Here is a 21,073-nt window from a genome sequence, read left to right as displayed (position 1 = left end):
TTCTCAGGTCTTGAACAAAATATATTAGTACGACAGTCCTAACAACTCAAGGCAAAAACATTGCTATGACATATTTGTAATGAATAAATGAAAAGCAATATGCTTTTTGGTGTAATCTCCTTTGAAGGAGGCATTCAATTATTAAAGATGTTTCCAGTGTGCACATCAATCAATCCATCCCCAGAAGGGACACTACTTTTTTTTCCACACATATCCAGAAAAATCTATACTTGCCGGATCATTTATAAAGAAGTCAAAGGACAGTCTTTTTGCTATGGGGAGTGTGACTACAGTAGAACAAACCTTTGTATGGTCAAAGTGAAGGACAGAAGCCAAAGGAGAAATTATAGGTAAAAAAATTATTGAAAAGCAACCCAATTTTCTTCTTTTTACTCAAATTCCTTCGGTATGCCTCACACATACTATGATTTATAAAGGCGAATGGGACTTCGGCTATAACCACTGAACTGAATCCAATTATTTCACTTGTAGAAGAAAGAATTTCTACAGTGATAAAATGTTATCAGTTTCATTGCTCTATTATCATCATTTCATCAACTTCAAATAGCAATCTTATCACTTCTTTGATCCTTCTCTTTCTTTCAATATAAATTTTAAGCCCTTTTTGTTTGCTTTAGCATTCATTACCAGCCCCAAGTCCCCTAATTCCAAATACAATCCAATATTTTTTTTCCACTATGATAAGATGGAGTAGAAATGTCACACAACAAGATTCCTCCTTGAGGTCATATACTATGCATTTTTATATAAAATCTGTCAATATGTCAAAGATGTGTGATGACATCAATGTAGAAACTCCTTCCACTAATAAAGGTCACAAGGCATCTAAAGCTGAGAGATAAAGTGACTTGTCTAAAATAGCTAGTAAGTGTCCAAGAAAAGATTCAAATTCATTTTCCAAGCCCATATTTAGACTATGCACTGTTCTACACTGCTCTCATGATCTACACTGAAATAACAAGTATATACAGATACAGATATATACTAATATTACATATATGTTGTATATATTTGTGTGTACAATTTCATTCAAATTGTTCATTCAACAAACATTTATTAAATATCTGTTGTATGCAAGATGCTCTGCTAAATTCTGGGAATACAAAGATGAAAAACAATGGAGCTTCTTCCCTAAAAAAGCTTATACTCTGAGAGATATGAATAAATAAGTTATAATGTAATAGTAGTGAAAAAAGATAAAGAAAACCAAAAAATGGGGCTGCAAATAATTTTGGCTAAGGGATCATAAAGGAATTATGCATTTAGATTTGAAAGGAGTTCTTAATGGTAAGTCATCCAATCCAATGGTCTCATTTTTCAGATAGAGAAACTGAGTCCCAGGAAGCATACATGACTCATCATGATTCACACAATGCTCACCCAAACTGGATCTAGAAAAGAGGAAAGCAAAAGATTATGACAAGTGGCAATAGTAGCCGGAAATACATTTTATGCATTGAGAATAACCTATTTGGACATCCAAAATAAGGAGAGGGAATGTTAACATTTTATAATTGCCACTAATCAGTCTGAAGATAGGATCATGCAAGAGAAAGAGCACTAATTCTAAAGTCAGAGGATCTGAATTCCAATTCCATTTTGTCTAACTGTATGATCAAGTTAAACTGCAGTTTAACTTTCCTAAGTCTCAGTTTATTTGTAAAATAAAAGGAGTGAAATGGAGTAGTTCTGGAAACCTCTCCAAGTCTACATCTATGATCCTATAATTTATAAATATGGCATGTATAAAGGGTTGTAGTATGGAATTAAGCTATAAAAATATGCCGGAACCCTATTGAGGGCTTGCAATGCCCAATTAAGTAATTTATTTTCTTCTATGAGCAGTAGTAGCTACAGGAATTTGTGAATAGAGTAATGTGATTTTCCCTGGACAGCTATTTAAGGATGAATTAGAGAGGAGAGTTACTAAAACCAAGAGATTAATTAGGAGACTCTTCAAATAGCCCAGATGAGAGTTGATGAAGGACTGATATTAGACTAGAGATTGTGAGAGAGATCACAGTGATAGAAGATTTTGCAATTGATTGGATATGTAGGCAAGAAAAATGAAAAATTACTCTAAGGTTTCAAGCCCGGATAACTCTATGGAAAGTGATATCCTAAACAGAGGCAGGGATAGAAGGAAGGTAAATTATTTTAGTGGCAAAGCAGAGACTTTAAGGTAAGAAGATGGATATTATTATGTCTAATCTGATGCAAGGGATGGACAAACAATTGAACTGAGAATGCTGAATTTATGGGACCTGGGTTTGAAATTGGGTTCTACTTCTTGCAAATTATATGATGTTGTATAAACCTCTTAACCTTAGTGTGCTCATCTATAAAATGTTGACCTCTAAGATCCCTTCCAACTCTAACTATATGATATCCACATTTCACAGATAGATAACTGACATATAACCAATTAAGTGACCTCCTAGAGTCATAGAGTGACCAAGTTAAAATGAGAATTCAAGCTCTAGAGATGCCAATCTTCCTACTTGTCTGAGCACTTCAAGGATTCATGATTTCATCAGTGTGGCTACTCCCTAATAATGATGCTGATCACAATTTTTTGAGTGATTAAAGCAAAAAAAAAAAACATCATCTGGTAGACTGCCCTTTCGCAATGAGCATCACTGCAGCACATTAAACTGATACTTCCATACAGGGGCCACAACAGCTGGTCAGAGGGAGATGGAAGGGGCCTTTTTCTGGCACTGAGGCAGGACTCTGTTGCTTTACCCACACCCAGACATGAGTAGGAGTGCTGGCTTACAGTACAGGTTCCTATAAGGACTTCTGAAAACAGCTGCACAAAACCCCTGAAGTTTAGGACATTATACCTTCTATCCTAGAAACATCCCTATTTTAACAAAGAGTTAAAAGCCAAATAATAGGCTGGGAAAATAAGAAAAAGTTTCTAACCACAGAAAGCTACTATTGTGACAAGCAAGATCAAAATACACACTCAGAAAGTCAAAATTCCTACACCCAAAGCCTCTAAGCAAAAAAAAAAAAAAAAAATTAGAATTGGTCTCCAGGCACTGAAAAGCTCAAAAGGAATTTTGAAAATCAAATAAGGAAGGTAGAGAAAAAATTGGGAAGAGAAATGAGAATGATTAAAAGGAGAATACAAAAGGTTAATGAGAAGATTGCTTTAAAAAGCAAAATTGGCCAAATGTAAAAGCAAATACAAAAGCTCACAAAGCAAAATAATTCTTTAAAAATTAAAATTGAACAAATGAAAGCTAATGACTTTATGAGAAATCAGGATACAATAAGCAAACCCAAAATAATGCAATGTGAAATATTTCATTGGAAAAGCAATTGATTTGGAAAAGAGATCCAAAAGAAATAATTTTAAAACTATTAACCTACCTGAAATAATGATCAAAAAATAGCCTAGACATCATCTTTCAAGAAATTATCAAGGAAAACTAATATTGTAGAATCAGAGAGTAAAATAGAATTTGCAAGTATCCACTATCACCTATCACCTATCCAAGTATCACCTATCAAAGGATCCTGAAAGAGATCCCATAATGAAAACTTCAGGAATATTTTCACCTAATTCTGGAACTCCTAGAACAAAGAGGAAATATTGCAAGCATCCAGAAGGAAAACAATTTAAGTATAGTGGACCCACAGTCAGGATAATTTAACAGCTTCTACATTAAAATATCAGAGCTAGGATTACAATCAAAAATCACCTACCCAGCAAAAATGAGCATAATCCTTCAGGGGAAAAGACTGACATTCAATGAAGTAGAAGACTTTCAAGGATTCATGATGAGAAGACAAAAGCAGAATAGAAATTTTGATTTTCAAACACAGAACTCAGGAAAAGCACAAAAGCATTTCAGGAAAGGGAAATCATAAGGGAATTAACAGGGTTAACCTGTTCACATTCTTACAAGGAAAGATGATACTTGTACTTCATAAGAACTTTCTTATTATTATGGCAGTTAGAAGGTGTATAGACAGAGGGAAAAGGAGTGAGATGAATATGAATGGAAAATATCTTTAAAAATAAACAAAATCAAGTGGTGAGAAAGGAATATAATAGAAAAAAGAGAAAGGGAAAATGGAATGGTATGAATTATCTTCCACAAAAAAAGGAAAGAAAAAATCTTTATAATAAGGGAAGAGGGGAGTGGAGAAGGAGTGAATGAACCTCTCATCAAAATTGGCTCAAAAAGAAAATAACATACACATTCATTATGGATGTAGGAATCTATCTTATTCTACAGGAAAGTAGGAAGGGAAGGGAATAGGAGAAAGGACAAGTTAAATAAAAGAGAAGGCACATTGGGGGATGGGCTGGTCAGAAGCAAAACATTTTTGAAGAGGAAAAGGGTAAAAAGAAAGAGAGAATGAAATAAATAGTGGTAATATACAGTGAGCAATAGTAATTATTAAAAGAATTTTGAAGTAAGATTTCTGATGAATGCCTCAATTCTCAAATGTATCTCTTTTGATCTAACAATCCCAAAAGAGGCTTTAAAAAAAGTAAAAGAATCTATATGAATAAAAATAAAGCAACTTTTTTCTCGGGAAAAGAATTGAAAATTGAGGAGATGGCCATAAATTAGGGAAAGGCTAACTAAATTGTGATATATGATTATGAAAGAATATTGTTGTTCTATGAAATGATGAGCAGGATATGATTTTTAAAATCTGGCAAGTCCTCCACGAACTCAAGCAAAGTGAAATGTACTATGCACATAGTAATAGCAATGTTGTAGGATGATCAACTGTGAATAACTTTGCTATTCTCAGCAATACAGTGATCTAAGACTACTTTGAAGGACTTATGATGAAACTTCTGAACTTAGCCAAAAAAAGAACTAATTGTGTCTAAACATAGTCAGAAGCATACTTTTTATAATGTCTTTTTTTCCTTGAGTTTTTTGTGGTAGTGTGAATCTATATTTCTTTTGCAACATGACTTTTATGAAAATGTTTTGCACAATTTCACATGGGCCTTCTCAAAGGCATAGGGAGTCTTGGAAGGAAAGAGAAGAATCCACAACTCAAAATTTAAAAAACAAATATAAAAAATTGTTTTACATGTAACTGGAGAAAATAAAAACATTAAAACTTAAAAAAAGAAAGGAAAAGAAGCAACCATTGAGTCACAGGTCCTTTCTACACTAAATTTTTTTGTAGAACTAAAGAATTAAAATGCTCCCTTGTAGAATTAAACTACTACCTTAGACCAGGAATGAACATATGAATAACTTACATTTGTAGACTGTTTCATAGTTACAGTGTGTATGAATAAATGAATAAATGTATACATACACATACACACATACACTTCATGCTATTTGCTCCTGTAAAAACCTTCTACAATAGTTTAGGACAATTATTATCATATCTCCCCATATAAACAAGGAAACTAAAGTTCAAAGAAGTTAACATACTTTTCCAAAGTCAGAGAATGAGTGAATTGTAGAGAAAATGAATTCAAGTTTAATATTCTTTCCAAAACACTTTGCTGCCCAGTGAAGTCTGGATGTAAAGTCTAAAGAAAACTTATCCATATAGCAAAAAGGACTATCCCAATCATCCCCTTTGGCTCATAATTCTATGAAATTGTATCACTTAATTTCTAATTCAATATCTCTCTAAACACATACATAGCCTAATTTCTCTAAAAAAGAGCATTTTCAATAAAAAAAAAAGAAAAAATTTTCAGAATGAAAAATTCCTAATGTAAAAAACATCTAATAAAGTGATCTTAAAATAAAATAATGCTAGATTTTTATCTAAAAAGGAGGGGAAAGAAGTTAATAATTTAATGAAAGCTGAGAGGGGAAGGAAAGGGCTTCCTAGTGGCAATATAGTTATTGGCTACAAAGACAGTCTGACAAGATTTATCTTAATTACATCACCATGGTACAGTTCATTAAGAGCCACATTATCAGAGAAAGACATATCACTGCAAGGACTATAAATCAGTAAGATTTTTTTTTATGTGTATATACTTTAAGGCATTTTTCTTCCTTGTTACTGAAGATATTAATGTCACATTTCAATCTAAGCTAATTTACTTATAAGTCATTATGGTATAATAAAAGATAACTTAATATTTAACTAGGTTAAAGGGAAAATTATTATTATCATGATGATGATCATGATGATGCTTTACCAGAGTCTAACAAAGTTGTATTCACTATTCTTTACCCCAGTTGTCTATTGGCCTAATGATATTCATTGTATAGGAATAGCAATGATAATATAAAATAGATGACTATATTTTCAGTTTCATATGATCTTAGATTTAAAGATGGAAGGCATATGAGAGGTAATTTAGTCCAATCTGGCCACCTTTACATAAGAAAATATCTACAATGCACCACTTTATTAAATCAAGCTTTTCAAAATTATTTAAATAACAAGACTATATGTGAAGAAAAACAGGATTTTTTTTTCCTTAAGATAATGAGCTCTTACCCCAAGGACTGTAAACTTGTTTAGTTTAATGTTTTGACAACCACATTTCAATATAATTTGTTTCCTTTGTAATCCTCTATATTTAAATTTTTGTGCTTGAAAACACTATTCTGAGTTCATGAGTCCAGACTGTCAAATAGCTCCATGACACACAGAAAAAATGGCCAAAATCCCATATTTTAAAAAAGAAAGGAAAATTCAACTATATAAATTTTTTCCTGATTTTCCATTATCAAAAAAGTCATATGCTATAATGTTTCTAGGGTACTGTCATCTTTTGCTCTACATTCTGCTTCAATTATCACCTCTAATGCAGATGACTACCAAATATATATAACCATCCCATAGATTTCTCCTGAATACCAGTTTCACATTTGGACAGAAAGATTACTAGTTCAATTCTGGATAAGGTGAGTGTGAAAGAATGGCTGAATTTTCAGATATATATTATTTCATTCATAATGAAGCATAATCATACAGTAGAAAATAATTCCACTTGGATATCCCACTAGCCTCTCAAAATCAATATGTCTAAAAATAAAACTAATGATCTTCTTGCCCAGATTAGTGCCCTCTTTTCCTGTCCTTCTCTTTCTCTGTCAACATGATTCTTCTAGCAACTTATCTTCAAAAGTTTTTAGTGATCTTCTACATTTTCTTCTTTGCCTTTTTATAAGCTGCGCAGTTTTTCTCAAAACAGGGCCCTTTTCTCCATTTTCATGGTCATGGCTCCAGTCCAAATAATTATTACCTCTTGCCTAAATTCTTTCAATATCGTCCCAAATAAGTTTGACTAACAATCTAAATCCTCTTATAATTTTGGAGATTCTTCTAATATTTTTGGCACTACCATTTTGCTAAGTTTTTTGAGGTTCACTCCATCCATCTATATCACTCCATCAAGATTATAGTTGAGGATATATGTTGAAAATGACAAAAAAATGACTAAAACCATCACATGGTTTTTCCATGGAAACTAAGATCTCTCACTCAAGCTTGATGTGATTTGTAAAATAAGTTTCTACTTTTCATTATTTTAATATATTTTTTCCTCATTTTTACCCTTTGGATATTTTTTGCTAAAGAAAATAAGGAAAGTGAGCAACAATTAGGTGGTACTGTGGATAAAGTACCAGCCCTGAAATAAGGAGTACCTGAGTTTAAATCGAACCTCAGACACTTAACACTAATTAGCTGTGTGATCTTGGACAAGTCACTTAACCCCAACTGCCTCAGCAAAAATAAACAAATAAATAAATAAATAAATAAGGAAAGTTTTGAATTAAGTGCAAAAGCGTCTGCAGGTACCAAATATACAAGAGTGGAGTCATAGTCTGAAAAAATGACCCTGTAAAAACTGCATTGATATACTTAGTCCTTTCCAAAATATTTTCATGTCACATACTCTCAGTTTACAAGTAAATGTTGATTATTCTGACAGTTCTGTCAGAAAACCCTGTAGGTCTTGTGATGAGTTTACTCTCATCACTGACCCATCACCCCAAAGTCCATAAACTAAAGCCAGTCATGGATATTTGCTGATGATACACAAGGGAATCAACAATTGACATTACCTCATCATTTAGTTCTAGATATGATTTAGTGAGAACTAGTATATCAGTGCAGAAGTCTGTAACTAAAAGACAGGAGCTTGGGATCAGCAGGGCAGGTCCTACACAAAGGCATTATGCCTCATATGACTGGAATGAACCCTTCCCTCCACCCATTTCCACCTATTGACATCTTCCTTCAAGGCCTAATTCAGATGCTATCCCTTTTATGAAATTTCCCTAATTCTTCCTTCTCTACACTCCAATCAGAAACAATCCTTAGGACCCTTTAGTTTCTTAGACACTGTTTGACCTCTTCTACATACTTAAATATTTCTAACTTTTATTAGAGTTACCTATTTAAGTCCCAACTCCTTATTAGATAATAAACTCTTGAACCTGAATATCAGTACCTTGCACACAGTTAGCACTTAAAAATTGTTTGTTAAATAGAACTAGGTTGTATATGTGGCACAATTGCAACTGGGTCTCAATAAATAAATATTTATTAAGCACCTACAATTTGCCAGACACTGTGCTAAACACAAGAGATACAAATAAGAAAAAGAAATGGCTGAAGTGAAACAGAGCTGCTAATAGAAAATGTGGTTCCTTAGAAGGTTGTGAGATCATGATAAAGATTTTGGAAGGAGTTTGATATTTCATCCTCCAGTCCTCCAATCATAGGGGAGAGATAACAAGGGTGAGTGGAGAAGGTGTTGCCCATCAACAATGAATCAATTTGTGTAATAATGAGATTTCAGGTGATCTGTTTATGGAGTTTATGGAGGGCGAGGCCAGTGGCAGCAAGTCAGGGTAGGTGTTCCATAAAACCAAACAAATTTTCTGATGGAAAATAGAATTAGCTGATCAAAAATATATTCCCTATCTTCCCATTTCAGCATTCGTCATTTTAATTTTTAGAGTTACTCTTTTGGATTAAGGGAATGACTCTAGAAGGTCCTGTTAAAAATGTACCTATGACCTGAGAAGATAACATGTTAACCATTAGGATGGGTTAGTTTTTTCATATTAGTTTGCTGTTACCAATAGCAACAGATTATATTTATATTACATCTTACAAAGTACTTCTTTACTACAACCCTATTAGATAATTCATATAAATATTTTATCTGCATTTTGCAGGTGAGGAAAACAAATATAGAGGGATCACAGCTAGTAAACCACATATGTGGCACACCATTTCAGGTCTTTTAATTCCAAGTCCAATAAACCTCACCATACCATATTGCCTTGAACAGGGCTTTGGAATAGTGGCACACAGGATAAGTAAATGTGATTAGAAAGAGGTGAGAAAGGACTGTAGTATAGAATTTTTGTCCTGAAAGGTCTCAGGCAGTCAGTCAACGGGGGCGGGGGGGGGGGTGAGGAGGGGGTAGGTTTGATGCAAAACAAGGGGAAGAGATACCTTTTATTCATGACTTTAATTCTCTTATCATGATGATGTTAACATAACTCAGGGCAAAGGGAACCTCAAAGGAGAGAAGGGACTGTGAAAAACCATGCTCTGCCTACTTCAACATTTTGCTCAAGGCAGATGCTAGAGGATAAAAGAAAGGCAGCATTGGGATAAGAGGCTGTTGGGAATGGCTACAGGACTGAGTGCTAACTCAGATGTTTGTATCCATCATCATGCCTGGAGCCAGGTACAGATGACTGATAGTTTTACAAAGCTAGCCCTGATCTCCTTCTCTCCCTCTTGCCCTCTCTGCTTTCCTTCCTTCCTCTCTCTTGCCCTTGCCCTGATGCCTCCTTCTCTGCTGCCCCTTTTCCTCCCTCCCTCTCTGTCTGCGTGTGTGTCTCTGTGCCTCTGTGTAGGTGTCTATGTCTCTGTGTCTCACTCTATGTCTCTGTGTTGTTGTGTGTCTGTGTGTGCGTCTCTCTCCTCTCTGTCTCTCCCCTCAGTCTGTCTCTCTGTCTGCCTCTTTCTGTCTGTGTCTGTCTCTCTCTGTCTCCCTCTCCCTTTCTGCATTTCTATGTTATGTATGTGTTTCTCTGTCTCTGTTTCTGTGTGTGTGTGTGTGTGTGTGTGTGTGTGTGTGTGTGTGTGTGTCTTTCCCTCCCATCCCTTCTTTCTTTCTGTCTCTCCCTGTGTATCTGTCTCTGCCTCTCTGTCTCTATGTTTCTGTGTGTCTCTCTCTGCATGTCTCTCTCCCTCCCTCCCTGTCTATGTCTCTGTCTCTCGCTTTCTTTGTGTCTGTTTCTCTACCTCTCTCTCTGTCTGTTTCTCTCCCTCTCATCCCTTCCCTCACTCCCTTTCTTCCCCCCTCTCTCTATCTTTCCCTCTCCCCATCTCTCCCTCCCCCTTTCTCCTTTTCCTTCTTCTCCCTCTCCCTCTCTCAGCAAGTCGTTTAACCCCTGTTTGCCTCAGTTCCTCATCTATAAAATGAGCTAGAGAAGGAAATGACACTCCTATATCTTTGCTAAGAAAAGCCTGAATTGGGGGGGGAATCACAATTTTGTGACTAAAATGACACAAAAACAATCTTTTTGTAATAAGGTCACAAAATGTTTTATCTTTTTGTATCTTTTTATTGTACTATGTTGTAGAAATGCTTGTTTTATTTCACAAATTAAAAATAAAATAAAGCTTGTATACCCAGAAGCTACCATATTGACCTGAACATAATAAATATGTGACCAATGCTTATTACATTTAATAGACTCATTTATAATGCAAAGCAGCCAAAAATTTGCTCCTGTATTTGAGTAATCCATCCATCTCTGGAAAACAAACATTGTTTCCAAGTGGGAAGGTATATGTAGAGCTCTATGGTCATAGCTATCCTTAAGTTTAATTCTGAAGGGACACTCTCTGAAAGCTGATAAATCATTCCTACAACAGCATGTGCCATCTCTAATTACCCATGAATTTTCTAGCCTGACTAGAAATTTGAGGATGAGATAGATAACCTGTTATGCTCAATGGCAGGGCAAATGGTATCAACGAGTTTCTAAGTCAAGGACTTAAAATGGTGTCTCTCCTTTGGGATCAAAGTTGCAGAGAAGTATACTTCAGTTCCAAGTAAGGAATGCCTATGATCAACCAGAGGCAAATAAAAATGGAATGGGTTGGTGGTAGTGGGTTACCCTTCAATCAGTGCATCCAAGTGGATACTGGAGGATAACCATTTGTTTACTAGTTTGCAGAGGAGATTCTTGGTCAAATGTACCTTTGACTTGATGCTTCAGAAATTTTATAAGAGGGATAGTGAACAAAGACATAACCAATGACAAATCTGGAGATATGATCATTCCCAGACTAAGCTAAAATTCATCCTGTAGGTATGGATTGTTTAAATGCTTTGTTTAAATGTTTGAGCATGCAAAAAATGAAGTAAACATGATAAATTCTGTGGATCATGTGGTCATTAGGCATCCATAACATTATCAAAAGGCACTTCTCAATCTTTAATTGCATGTAAAGCTGTGAGATGTTATACAAGAACTCTAAAGAAAAGAAACATATCCCATTTTTCATGTACTACTTGACTACTCATAATGCAATTCACAAACTGATCATTTAAAGCAATAGAATAACAGAAAATAATATTCAATCTACTAGCATCATCTAGGGTACACTGTGTTGTGTACTTCTAGTTACTAAGCCACTATGGTGATGAATCTAAAATGTAAGATTTAGGGGTTTTGGGAGGGAGGAGAGGTGTGTTTACTTGTCTGTGTTCCTGAAATGGTACTTTGTCCTTCCTGATCCTTATTTTCAAGAAATAGCCTGCCTAAAGTAAACTGAACAGACACTTTTCATGCCTCCTCTGCTGTAAGACAGCACTTTACAAACAGAGCAGATAAGCTCTACACTACAATAACACATTACAATTACAGTCATTGGCTAGCCTGGCATTTGTTCAACTGAGAATGCCAAAGTAGATTAGGAGGCTTATGCTTAAAAGAAAGCAGCACCTTGTGCTGGTAAAACTTGAACTTTTCCCATTAGAAAGATTTCCATCTATGCAAGTCTAGAATCAAAAAACCCACATGCTCAATATTCCCATAGCCACGCAGTAGCGGTGGAACTAAGAAAATTAGCCAAGACATGATTGTCTCCAGAAACTTTCTTAAAGAATTTCTATGCATGTCTCCTTCACTGCCATCACATTCTTCTAGTCTCAATTCTACTTGTGTGACACTTCCTTGTATACTGGTCACGTTCTCTCTATTACCTCTTTGAAGCCATCAATTTTTCTTCATTTTTGTTATCCCCAATCCGAGCAAGTATCTTAATAACACAAGTAACACACTACCCTTCCTGATTTCCTACCATTGGTTCTCTTCTCTCCTTTCCCCATCCTGGCAATATTACTTTGTATTTACTTTATATGTGCAACAGGAAAGTTTAATAGTAACTTTTTTGGATTTAATTGAAATTCTTTAAAACTGAGGAAAGAAGCACAAACATTAAGGTATGTAAGTTTCTTCTTTGGCCACTCAAATGGGAACATAGGACTGTCTGAAGACAACTAAAGTTCAACTGAGCAGGTGTCTTCCAGTCCAGATTTTTGCAACTCTGACTTTCCTGTCAAAGAATCATGTGGATAGGTTTCTCAGTCAACAGCACATGTGTTCATTAGGTAACATATATGAAATGATTATACCTAAATATATCTACCCACTCCATTATATGTTAACTCAAACTATAGAATCCTTAAGGGAAAGCAGGACAGATAGAATTTGTATCTCCACCCCATCTTTTGTTTTCCTTCCCCTTTGAGGCAGTTGGCAGTAGAATGAATAGAGTTCTGGGTTTTGAGTCAGGAAAACTGGATTTCAAATCCAGTCTCAGACCTTTATTAGTTGTAGGACCTTAGAAAGTTATTTAACCTCTGTTTCTTCTCAGTTTCCTCAACTGCAAAATGGGGATAATGATAGACCTACCTTGTAGATTTCAAATGAGATAATATTTGTAAAAAGTACTTAGCACAGGATCTGGCACATAGTGGATACTATATAAATGCTTATTGTCCTCTCTTTCCCTCATTCCCATTTAAAATCCTTCACAATTTGGCTCCAATCTATCTTCACAGACTACTTTCACAGTACCCCTTTTCTCCATGTTCCAGCAAAAGTAATCTACTTGGTAAATATTCCATAAATAACATGAGTTCTCCAAACTTCATTCTTTTGTCCAGCTGTCTTCTCTATGTCTATTCCCCATAATGTTCTCCCTCTCTTCAGTGCTAAACACAAGCAACAATACCACTTTTCCTGATTTTCCCCAATTGATTCTCTCTTCTCCTTTCCCCATCCTGGAAATGTTATTTTCTATTTACTTTATATGTGTTTTATATTTATTTCTCCCAAGTGCAAGTAAAATGTAAAAAATTTTAGCCTTATTTGAGATACTAGATGGTTTTGTCTTCACAGTGACAGTGGTGGGCATTGTCAGGGAAGAATAGTAGTATTTATGGGTCCAGCTTCTGAATTTTCACTGACATAGGGAGCCCAAGGGAAAAAACATCATTTGCCAATGCAGATGGATACCTGCTCTGTAACTTAGTCTCACAGAATATTGCCTGGGGTACTGAAAGATTAAGTGAACTGCTCATAGTCACCCAACCAATATATGTGAGGGGCAAGACTGTTTTTTCTTGACTTCCAAGGTCAGTTTTCCATCTGCTAATGCAAACTATCTTCTCTGTGCTTCGCATATAACAAATGTTCAACAAATTTTTCTTGAATTTAATTAAACTATGAGGGTACCAATCAGTAGTAACAAACAATAGCATTTACCAACATTAAACTATCTCTCCAACTCTGAAACTGATTGTAGTCCATAATTCAAAGGCAGTAAAAGCAGACTCTTCTGGCCGGTGTTTCATTAAATATCTACTTCACAAAGCATCTAATCATCTAATGTACACAGACTATTGTGCTACATTCTCAAGAAAATAGGTAGGTTGGGTAGTAGCTAGCATAAGACATGATCTGAGCCAATTCAGTCCAGTAAGAAAAATATGGGAACAATAGTAGATGTTGATTTTTTTGCTTTCAGTATTCTATTTTTCTCCAGTTATATGTAAAAACAATTTTTAATATTCATTTTTTAAATTCTTGTTTTAGAGGTCACACATATAGTAAGTGTCTGAGGCAGAATTTGAACTCAAGACTTCCTGATTCCAAGTCTAACATTATATCCAATGCATGATCTAGCTATCTATTACAAGTTAAGACCAGTAGAAAGTAACAAAAAATAAGAATGTATGATGTCTGAAGGGAACACATTTGACCAGAAGACTAGGAAAAGCTTCATATAGAAAGCAGCAATGCCCTGGACCTTACAGAAGGGATAGGGTACACTAAGAGAGGAAGGAATTCTATTCTTTTTGTTTACATGGTGGAGAAAGGAGATCACAAATTTGCAAAGAGTTTTTATGGCAGCTCAGAGCAGAGCCAGCCCTCTGCCATTCCTGACATATCTATGATGAGGTTTTCTGTGCCATGCTATAAACTGTCCAGTGATTTAGACCTAAAATAAAGAATATGAATAATAATTAATTTGTTAAAAGGCCAGCAATAACCCTATCCTTGACTATTGTTGTTAAGTCGTTTTAGTTGTGTATGTCTCTTTGTGATCCACCACTTTCTTTGCCAAGAAAATAGGTTTTCTTGGCAAAGGCACTAGTATAATCTGCCATTTCCTTCTGCAGATCATTTTACAGATGAAGAAACTAAGGCAGAGTGAAGTGACTTGCTCAGGGTCATACAGCTAGGAAGTATCTGAGGTCAGATTTGAACTCAGGAAGATGAATCTTCCTGACTTCAAGCCCCAAATTTGATCCACTACAGCACCACCTAGCTGCCATTCATGAACACTTTGTCTACTCTTGTGGAAGGAAATTGGCTCATAGGGCAAAAATATCATGGGGAGATAAAAATACCTGTCCCCAGAAATTAACCTGATATTTGAGGAGGACACTGTTGATCTGACATTCCATTAGTGTAACTTGTTCTTTGACCTTTCCTTCCCAGTGGAATAGCAGCATTTTCCCTGACAAAATATAAACTCATTGTCTCAACTCAATCTCCTCCTAGAACCAATGAAACACACCTATAAGCCTGCTAGTCAACATTAGGACTGACGCTTATGGCAATGATTTGGAACAAAACTCACCAGCTCAAATGTAGCCTGAACTCTACACTGAGGTCTCATTAGCACAATAATAACTAAACAACAGAAAACCACAAAATCCTCCAAAGAATCATGTTTGAAACAATTAACTGAAGAGTTCAAGGAGAAAGAAATTTTGACCATTTATTAGCCACTTTTATTTCCTTCACATTAAAACTCAATTCTTGACAATCTCTGGCTCATGCAATCCTTCTTAATCACCTTTTTTACACATAGCTCTAATAAACTAGGACTGTCAATAATCATTTTAAATCAAACAAAAAAAAATAAGACTATTTGGGAAAAACAATCTAGCATAAGGATGATTGGTCACCAATCCCACCCCTTCCCTTATCTACCATATCATTTTTGCTTTGTGATCGAACCACTGTGTAAAGAAATGCCTAGCATAAGTTTTGAGTCTTAGGAAATCTGGGACTCATTAGTTCTCATTTTTATTTTTTTGATTCAATAACAACTGATTTTCAAAAAATTATTTTATCTACTTTTGATTTCATTTATTCCCATTACTTGAAGAATCAGCATAGTCAGATGGTTTACAAATCTAACTTCCCAGGCTCATTCTAGGCTCTCCCCTGAGTTTTTATGCAAAATTTCCAACTGCCTAGTGGACATTTTTCTACCTGGAAGTCTTCCTAGTGTATTCAAACTCAACATGCGCAAATCAGAAATTACCATATTCTCTCTCTCCTAGATTATTTGTTTCTATTGATTACATAGTCTCTCCCCATTTTTAGGACTTCACAGTCTTCCTTGGTTCTTTCCTTTTCCTCATAACTCCCACATCCAAACATGCAAATCCCACTGACCCTAACTTCACAGTATTTTTGGTACCTATCTTTTCCTCTTTTTTCACAGTGGCTGAGTTCAGCCAGAAGATGCAATTGATAAAGGGCCAAGCCTGGAGTCAAGAAAATCTAAGTACAAATACAGCCTCAGGCTCTTACTAGCTGTGTGACCTTAGGCAACTCATTTAACCTCTATTTGCCTCAATTGCTTCATCTGTAAAATGGGAATAATAATTTCACCTACAAGGATCAAAGAAGATAATATCTGTAAAGTGCTTCTCACAAGGCTTTGCACATACTAAGGGCACATAAAAGTTAGCTGCTGTTATTGGTCAGACCTCATCACACTTCCCTTTGAGCTATTGTTTCCCAATGGTCTCTCTATATTAATTTTTTCTCCACTACAATCCAGACTCCATATAGCTGACAAAATAAACTTCCTAACCATTTGGGAGGATGTAGACAAGAATCTCATAGAATGACAGGCATGGGTGGATATTTCTAGATCAATGTCGTCATACACCTATCTGAGCATTTGAATTTCAGGAGAGGGAGGGAAGAACACTGGAGAAATGGAAAGAAGGAAGAAAGGAAGAGAGGAAGGAAGGGAGGAAGGAAGAAAGGAAAAAAGGAAGAAAGGAATGGAGGAGGGAGAGAGGGAGAAAGGAATGGAGGGAGGGAGGGAGGAAGAAAAGAAGGAAAGGAGGAAGGGAAGGAGAGAGAGAGAAAAGAAGGGAGGGAGGGAGGGAAGAAGGGAAATAAAGTGAGGGAGGGGAGGAAAAACAATGAAGGAGGGATGGAAGAGAAGAAAAAAAAAAAAGAAGAAAGCATTTGTTAAGTACCTACTATTTCCCAAAACTGTGTTGAATAGATTACAAATATTATCTCATTTGATCTTATAAAAAATATAAGAGGTAGGTATGAGTATTACTCCCATTTTACATTTGAGAAAACTGAGGCAAACAGTGGTTAAATGAGTGATACAGTATTTAAATTCAGGTCTTCCTCAGGTCTATCTACTATACCACTTAGCTTTCCATATAGTATGATAAGGATATATCTGGATGGAAAAGTATGAATATGACATTAAAATAAAAGGCATTGATGACACTTTTAAAAATTAAAACATACCTTTCCTAATGCATATCAAACCATATTACTTCCTTCCTGAAAACCTTCAGTGGCTTCCACATTATCTATAAAAAACAAATCCCTTCATCTGGCATTTAAGGTTTTTGACAACCTGCTTCCAAAATACCTTTCCAGCTTCATTACACATTATTCCTTTTCAGGTACTTTATATTCTAATCAAAATATAATGCTAGCTCTTTCACAATCTTACTGTGCCCTTTTACACACCAATGTACTCACACAAGCTTTTCCCCACATCTGATAAGTGCTCTCTCCCCAGCTCTGCCTGGTAAAATTCTTTGAATCCTATAAGGCACAGAGCTAGGTCCTAATTAGTACAAATCATGAAATCCTTGAAGTGGTCACATTATTCCAATTTGCACTTCATATTTCCATTGGGTCAGAAACAAAGGCCACATTTTTACACAATCATAACTTCAAATAGTGTGAATTTGAAAATATGTGATCATTCTGGGTGATTTAATATTCCCACTAATAGGAACTGAGTTGTATTAACTTTTGCATGAAACCTTTCCTGATCCTTTCCCTATACTTGAGGTCAACATCTTTCACCTTTACTCATATTTTCTTATTGTTTCTTATGTGTTGGCCAAATCACATTCTATCAATCTATCTGATGTTCAGTCAAGTCCAACTCTTCCTAACTAACCCCATTAGCATTTCCTTAGCAAAGATATTGGAATAGTTTGCCATTTCCTTCTCCAACTCATTTTATAAATGAATAACTGTGGCAAACAGGGTTAAGTAACTTACTTGCCCAGAGTCACACAACTAAAAAGAGTCTGAAACCAGATTGACTCCTCCAGGCCTGACAAAGATTGACTCCTGCAGGCCTGACACTCTATATACACTGCACCACCCGAGGCTCCAGCCCACTAAGTAAACTGAAGGCTCCTTGAAGACAAGGGACTACCTTTTTTTTACTGTGTCTTTGCTATACATCTCATTGAAAACATTGAATGAATACCTGATAAAAAGATCTGAATTTGAATTCAGTAATATGATTTGGGAATGTGAATTAGGCCAAAGTTCAAAATTATCAACTTATACATATGGAATTCTTTGTCTTTGTCTAAGGAATAGAGTATTTGATTATGACTCCACAAGCCTCTTTATACTGTTATGCTTTAATCAAGGGGAAAAAAATCTAAAACCAGAATTTATAATTGTTCATTAAAAGTAATCCTTAAAAATAACAAGCTGAACCTAAATTAATTTCTGAAGTAAGTATATTGTTGCTTTTCTGTAAGCATGGCAGTGCTTAGAGAAGGGGGGGGGGGGGGAACTACCAATAAGTAAATGAGCTTAAATTGCATTCCTTCATAATTTAAAACAAAATGAGAAAGAAATGTATTAGAGAAGGAAGGGAATTAACCTTGGTTTTTTAAGTCTTACAGAAGGAAAGAAATCATATTTTCTCTATATCTACCCAATTTTACAGTTTTGAAAACATCATAATATTCCACTTTATCAATTCATTTTAGCTCTAGATATAGGATAGTAGGGAATGCTATTTGACTCTTATTAAGGGAAAAAAAAATTTGATCACCTTTCATGATTTCTATACCATGCAATTCTTTATCTGAACCTTTCAAAGCAGAAGAAAAATAATGGACATTCCTACAAGAGTATATGAAATCAGGAATTCGGGGGAGGATAAAAGGACACAGAAGCCCAAAGCTTTTCAAATAATGAAGGGAAAGTAACAAGATATAAGTATTAGCTTTTTTACTTGAAAGAATAATAATAATTTCCTAAATAAAATATATAGAATTTTAATACTCTTTTTTCACTGTCATTCCAAAACATCTTATCTTTCTATTCCTAATTGTCACCTGATCCTTGTTTTCACTACTATACAAATTTGACCATAGTAATTAATGTTTTTTTTTAAAAGTGTCACAATGAACAAGTGATTAATATTTGAAGAAAACACTAAGAAAATACGAGGAGGTGTTTTAAAAGTCAGTGTTGGGTTTTGTTTTTGTTATTTAAACAGGTAGTCATATGCAATCTGAGTTAACAACTGATATTTGCCTCAATAGAGTAGGGGGCAAAGAGCATAGCTAAAAGGAAAAACATGCATTGGCAAGGTGTTTTCTAGCTCTTCTTGAAAGTCGTGGAGATTACCTGATCGACTGGAATCTCAACTTGAGTGTCTTCATCTTCTTGTACTTCTGCGGCCCCCTCCATTTCAGATCTCTCTGTTCCAGCTTTGAAAATGCCTTCATCTACAAAGGAAAAAAAAAAAAAAAAAAAAAAAAAATCGATTAGGAGGGGAAAGGAAAGTCCAATTCTGACATCGTGTGGCTTCTTCCTAGAACTACAGCCAAAATCTTATTTGGGGGCGGAGCAGGGTGTGGATGTATTCTTAATAGGCACTTGTATTATATTTAACCAAGAAAGCTATTGTTGATGATGATGTTTTGCTTTCTATCAAATGTGTACATTTTCACAAAATATAGAAACGGGAGATTCTAGATCTATCCAAGAAAGCTCCTAACTTTAGTTCTGATTAATACCACCCTCCACCTCTCTCCCATCCATGAAATAGAAATGATGCTTGTCAGGAAAAGGGGGAGTGAGGGAAGCAAGAAACCTTTCATTTCAAGCACATCTGTGATTAAAAATCCTAATTTCCAAGAGAAAATGAACATTTAATATTAATATTGATATTATTCAATTTATATAAGACAATTTAAATCTTCTAATTTGAAGTCAATATGTCCTTCAGGTTATAGATTCATAATTCTTTCACACCCCACATAAGTCATAATCGAGCCTGTATTTTACAGATCTCCCTGTGCATTTCCAGTAATACATACTCCTACTTAATTGACTTCACTGAAAGGAAAATAAATTGATTTTGTTCACCTTGCTCTATTTTTTTTAACAAAAGAGGATTCAGCTGCTTGCGATACCTGAAAATAGTGCTTAATTTTTCCTTTCAGCTTTCTCTTCTCTGGGCTAAGTAATCAAAGAATCACAAATCTGTTACTTAGTCCAGCTCCCATTCTCTGAATAGGTGAAGATCTAAACCCTTCTTCAAGATGTGATTCCCCCCCCCCTTCAGTAGTAAATCGTAATGTTGATTCACTATCACAGTCAAGAAATGTTTTTTTTCATGTAGCTTAATTATCTCTTGCTGAAATTTAAACTCATTTCCACCGTTTTGATCTTCATAATCCTTCACATACTTAGAACATCATATAGTCATCCTTTTCCACGCTTCTATTATCCATGCTGTTTAAAAACTATTTCCAATTCTTTATTATTCCTATCGTATCTATTTTTCCTATTTCAATCAATTATTTTTTACTATTCTTCACTGGATTCTTTCTAATTTTCCTGTCTTTTTAAAAACAATCCATCATATACAATTTACCTTCAATCCCTATCTCCCTCTCTCTACCTTAAACTTACTTCTTCTTTGAAATAATGGAAACAGCATTCATACTGGGGTAAAAGGACCCGGCTATGTTAACTTGCTACCCATGTGATCTTGATCAAGTCATATCTTCTGTCTGAGTCTAGGTTTCCATATCTGTAAAGTGAGTGGGGCTGAACTATATGACCACTACAGTCCCTTTTCCAACCCTATGATCCCATGATTCCATGGATCCTTCTATTACCCAGTCAGTCAAAATTGATATCCGGAATTCAGAGAGCCTTTTGTTTGTACCTTTCCTGGAAAAATATTATAATCTGCTTTGTATTATAATGATCTATGAGAATCTGATATATCCCTATCTACTAAATTTAAGTTCCCTGAGGGCTGCAAGCTCCAAGACTGTATCTGATTTGTTGTGTATCTTCCCTGGTGTTTTGTACAGAGTAGAAAATTGATAAATGAGCATTTATTAATGCTCATTATATGGAGTTGAATTCTCTATTATCCACATAGAATTACCTGTTTTGAGGATTTTCTATGC

General features: G+C 35.2%; 1 protein-coding gene across 7 annotated transcripts in view; it reads right to left on the bottom strand.

Moving 5' to 3' along the window:
- Nucleotides 1-21,073, bottom strand: part of DCDC2 (doublecortin domain containing 2) — a 250,189-nt gene that overhangs the window by 69,457 nt on the left and 159,659 nt on the right. For all 7 annotated transcript variants that reach the window (XR_004231004.1, XM_031946781.1, XM_031946782.1 and 4 more), the window contains one exon: nt 19,272-19,372. Coding sequence is in view for 6 of the 7 variants with exons in the window: in XM_031946781.1 (XP_031802641.1) it covers nt 19,272-19,372 (101 nt within the window). In the remaining variant the exon portion in view is untranslated. The remainder of the gene's footprint in view (nt 1-19,271; nt 19,373-21,073) is intronic.

Source organism: Sarcophilus harrisii, chromosome 1 (genome assembly GCF_902635505.1).
Source record: "Sarcophilus harrisii chromosome 1, mSarHar1.11, whole genome shotgun sequence".
In the NCBI taxonomy this organism is placed as follows: Eukaryota; Metazoa; Chordata; class Mammalia; order Dasyuromorphia; family Dasyuridae; genus Sarcophilus; species Sarcophilus harrisii.
Note: the sequence above shows the minus strand (reverse complement) of the source record. Positions and strands in the feature narration are given on the sequence as shown.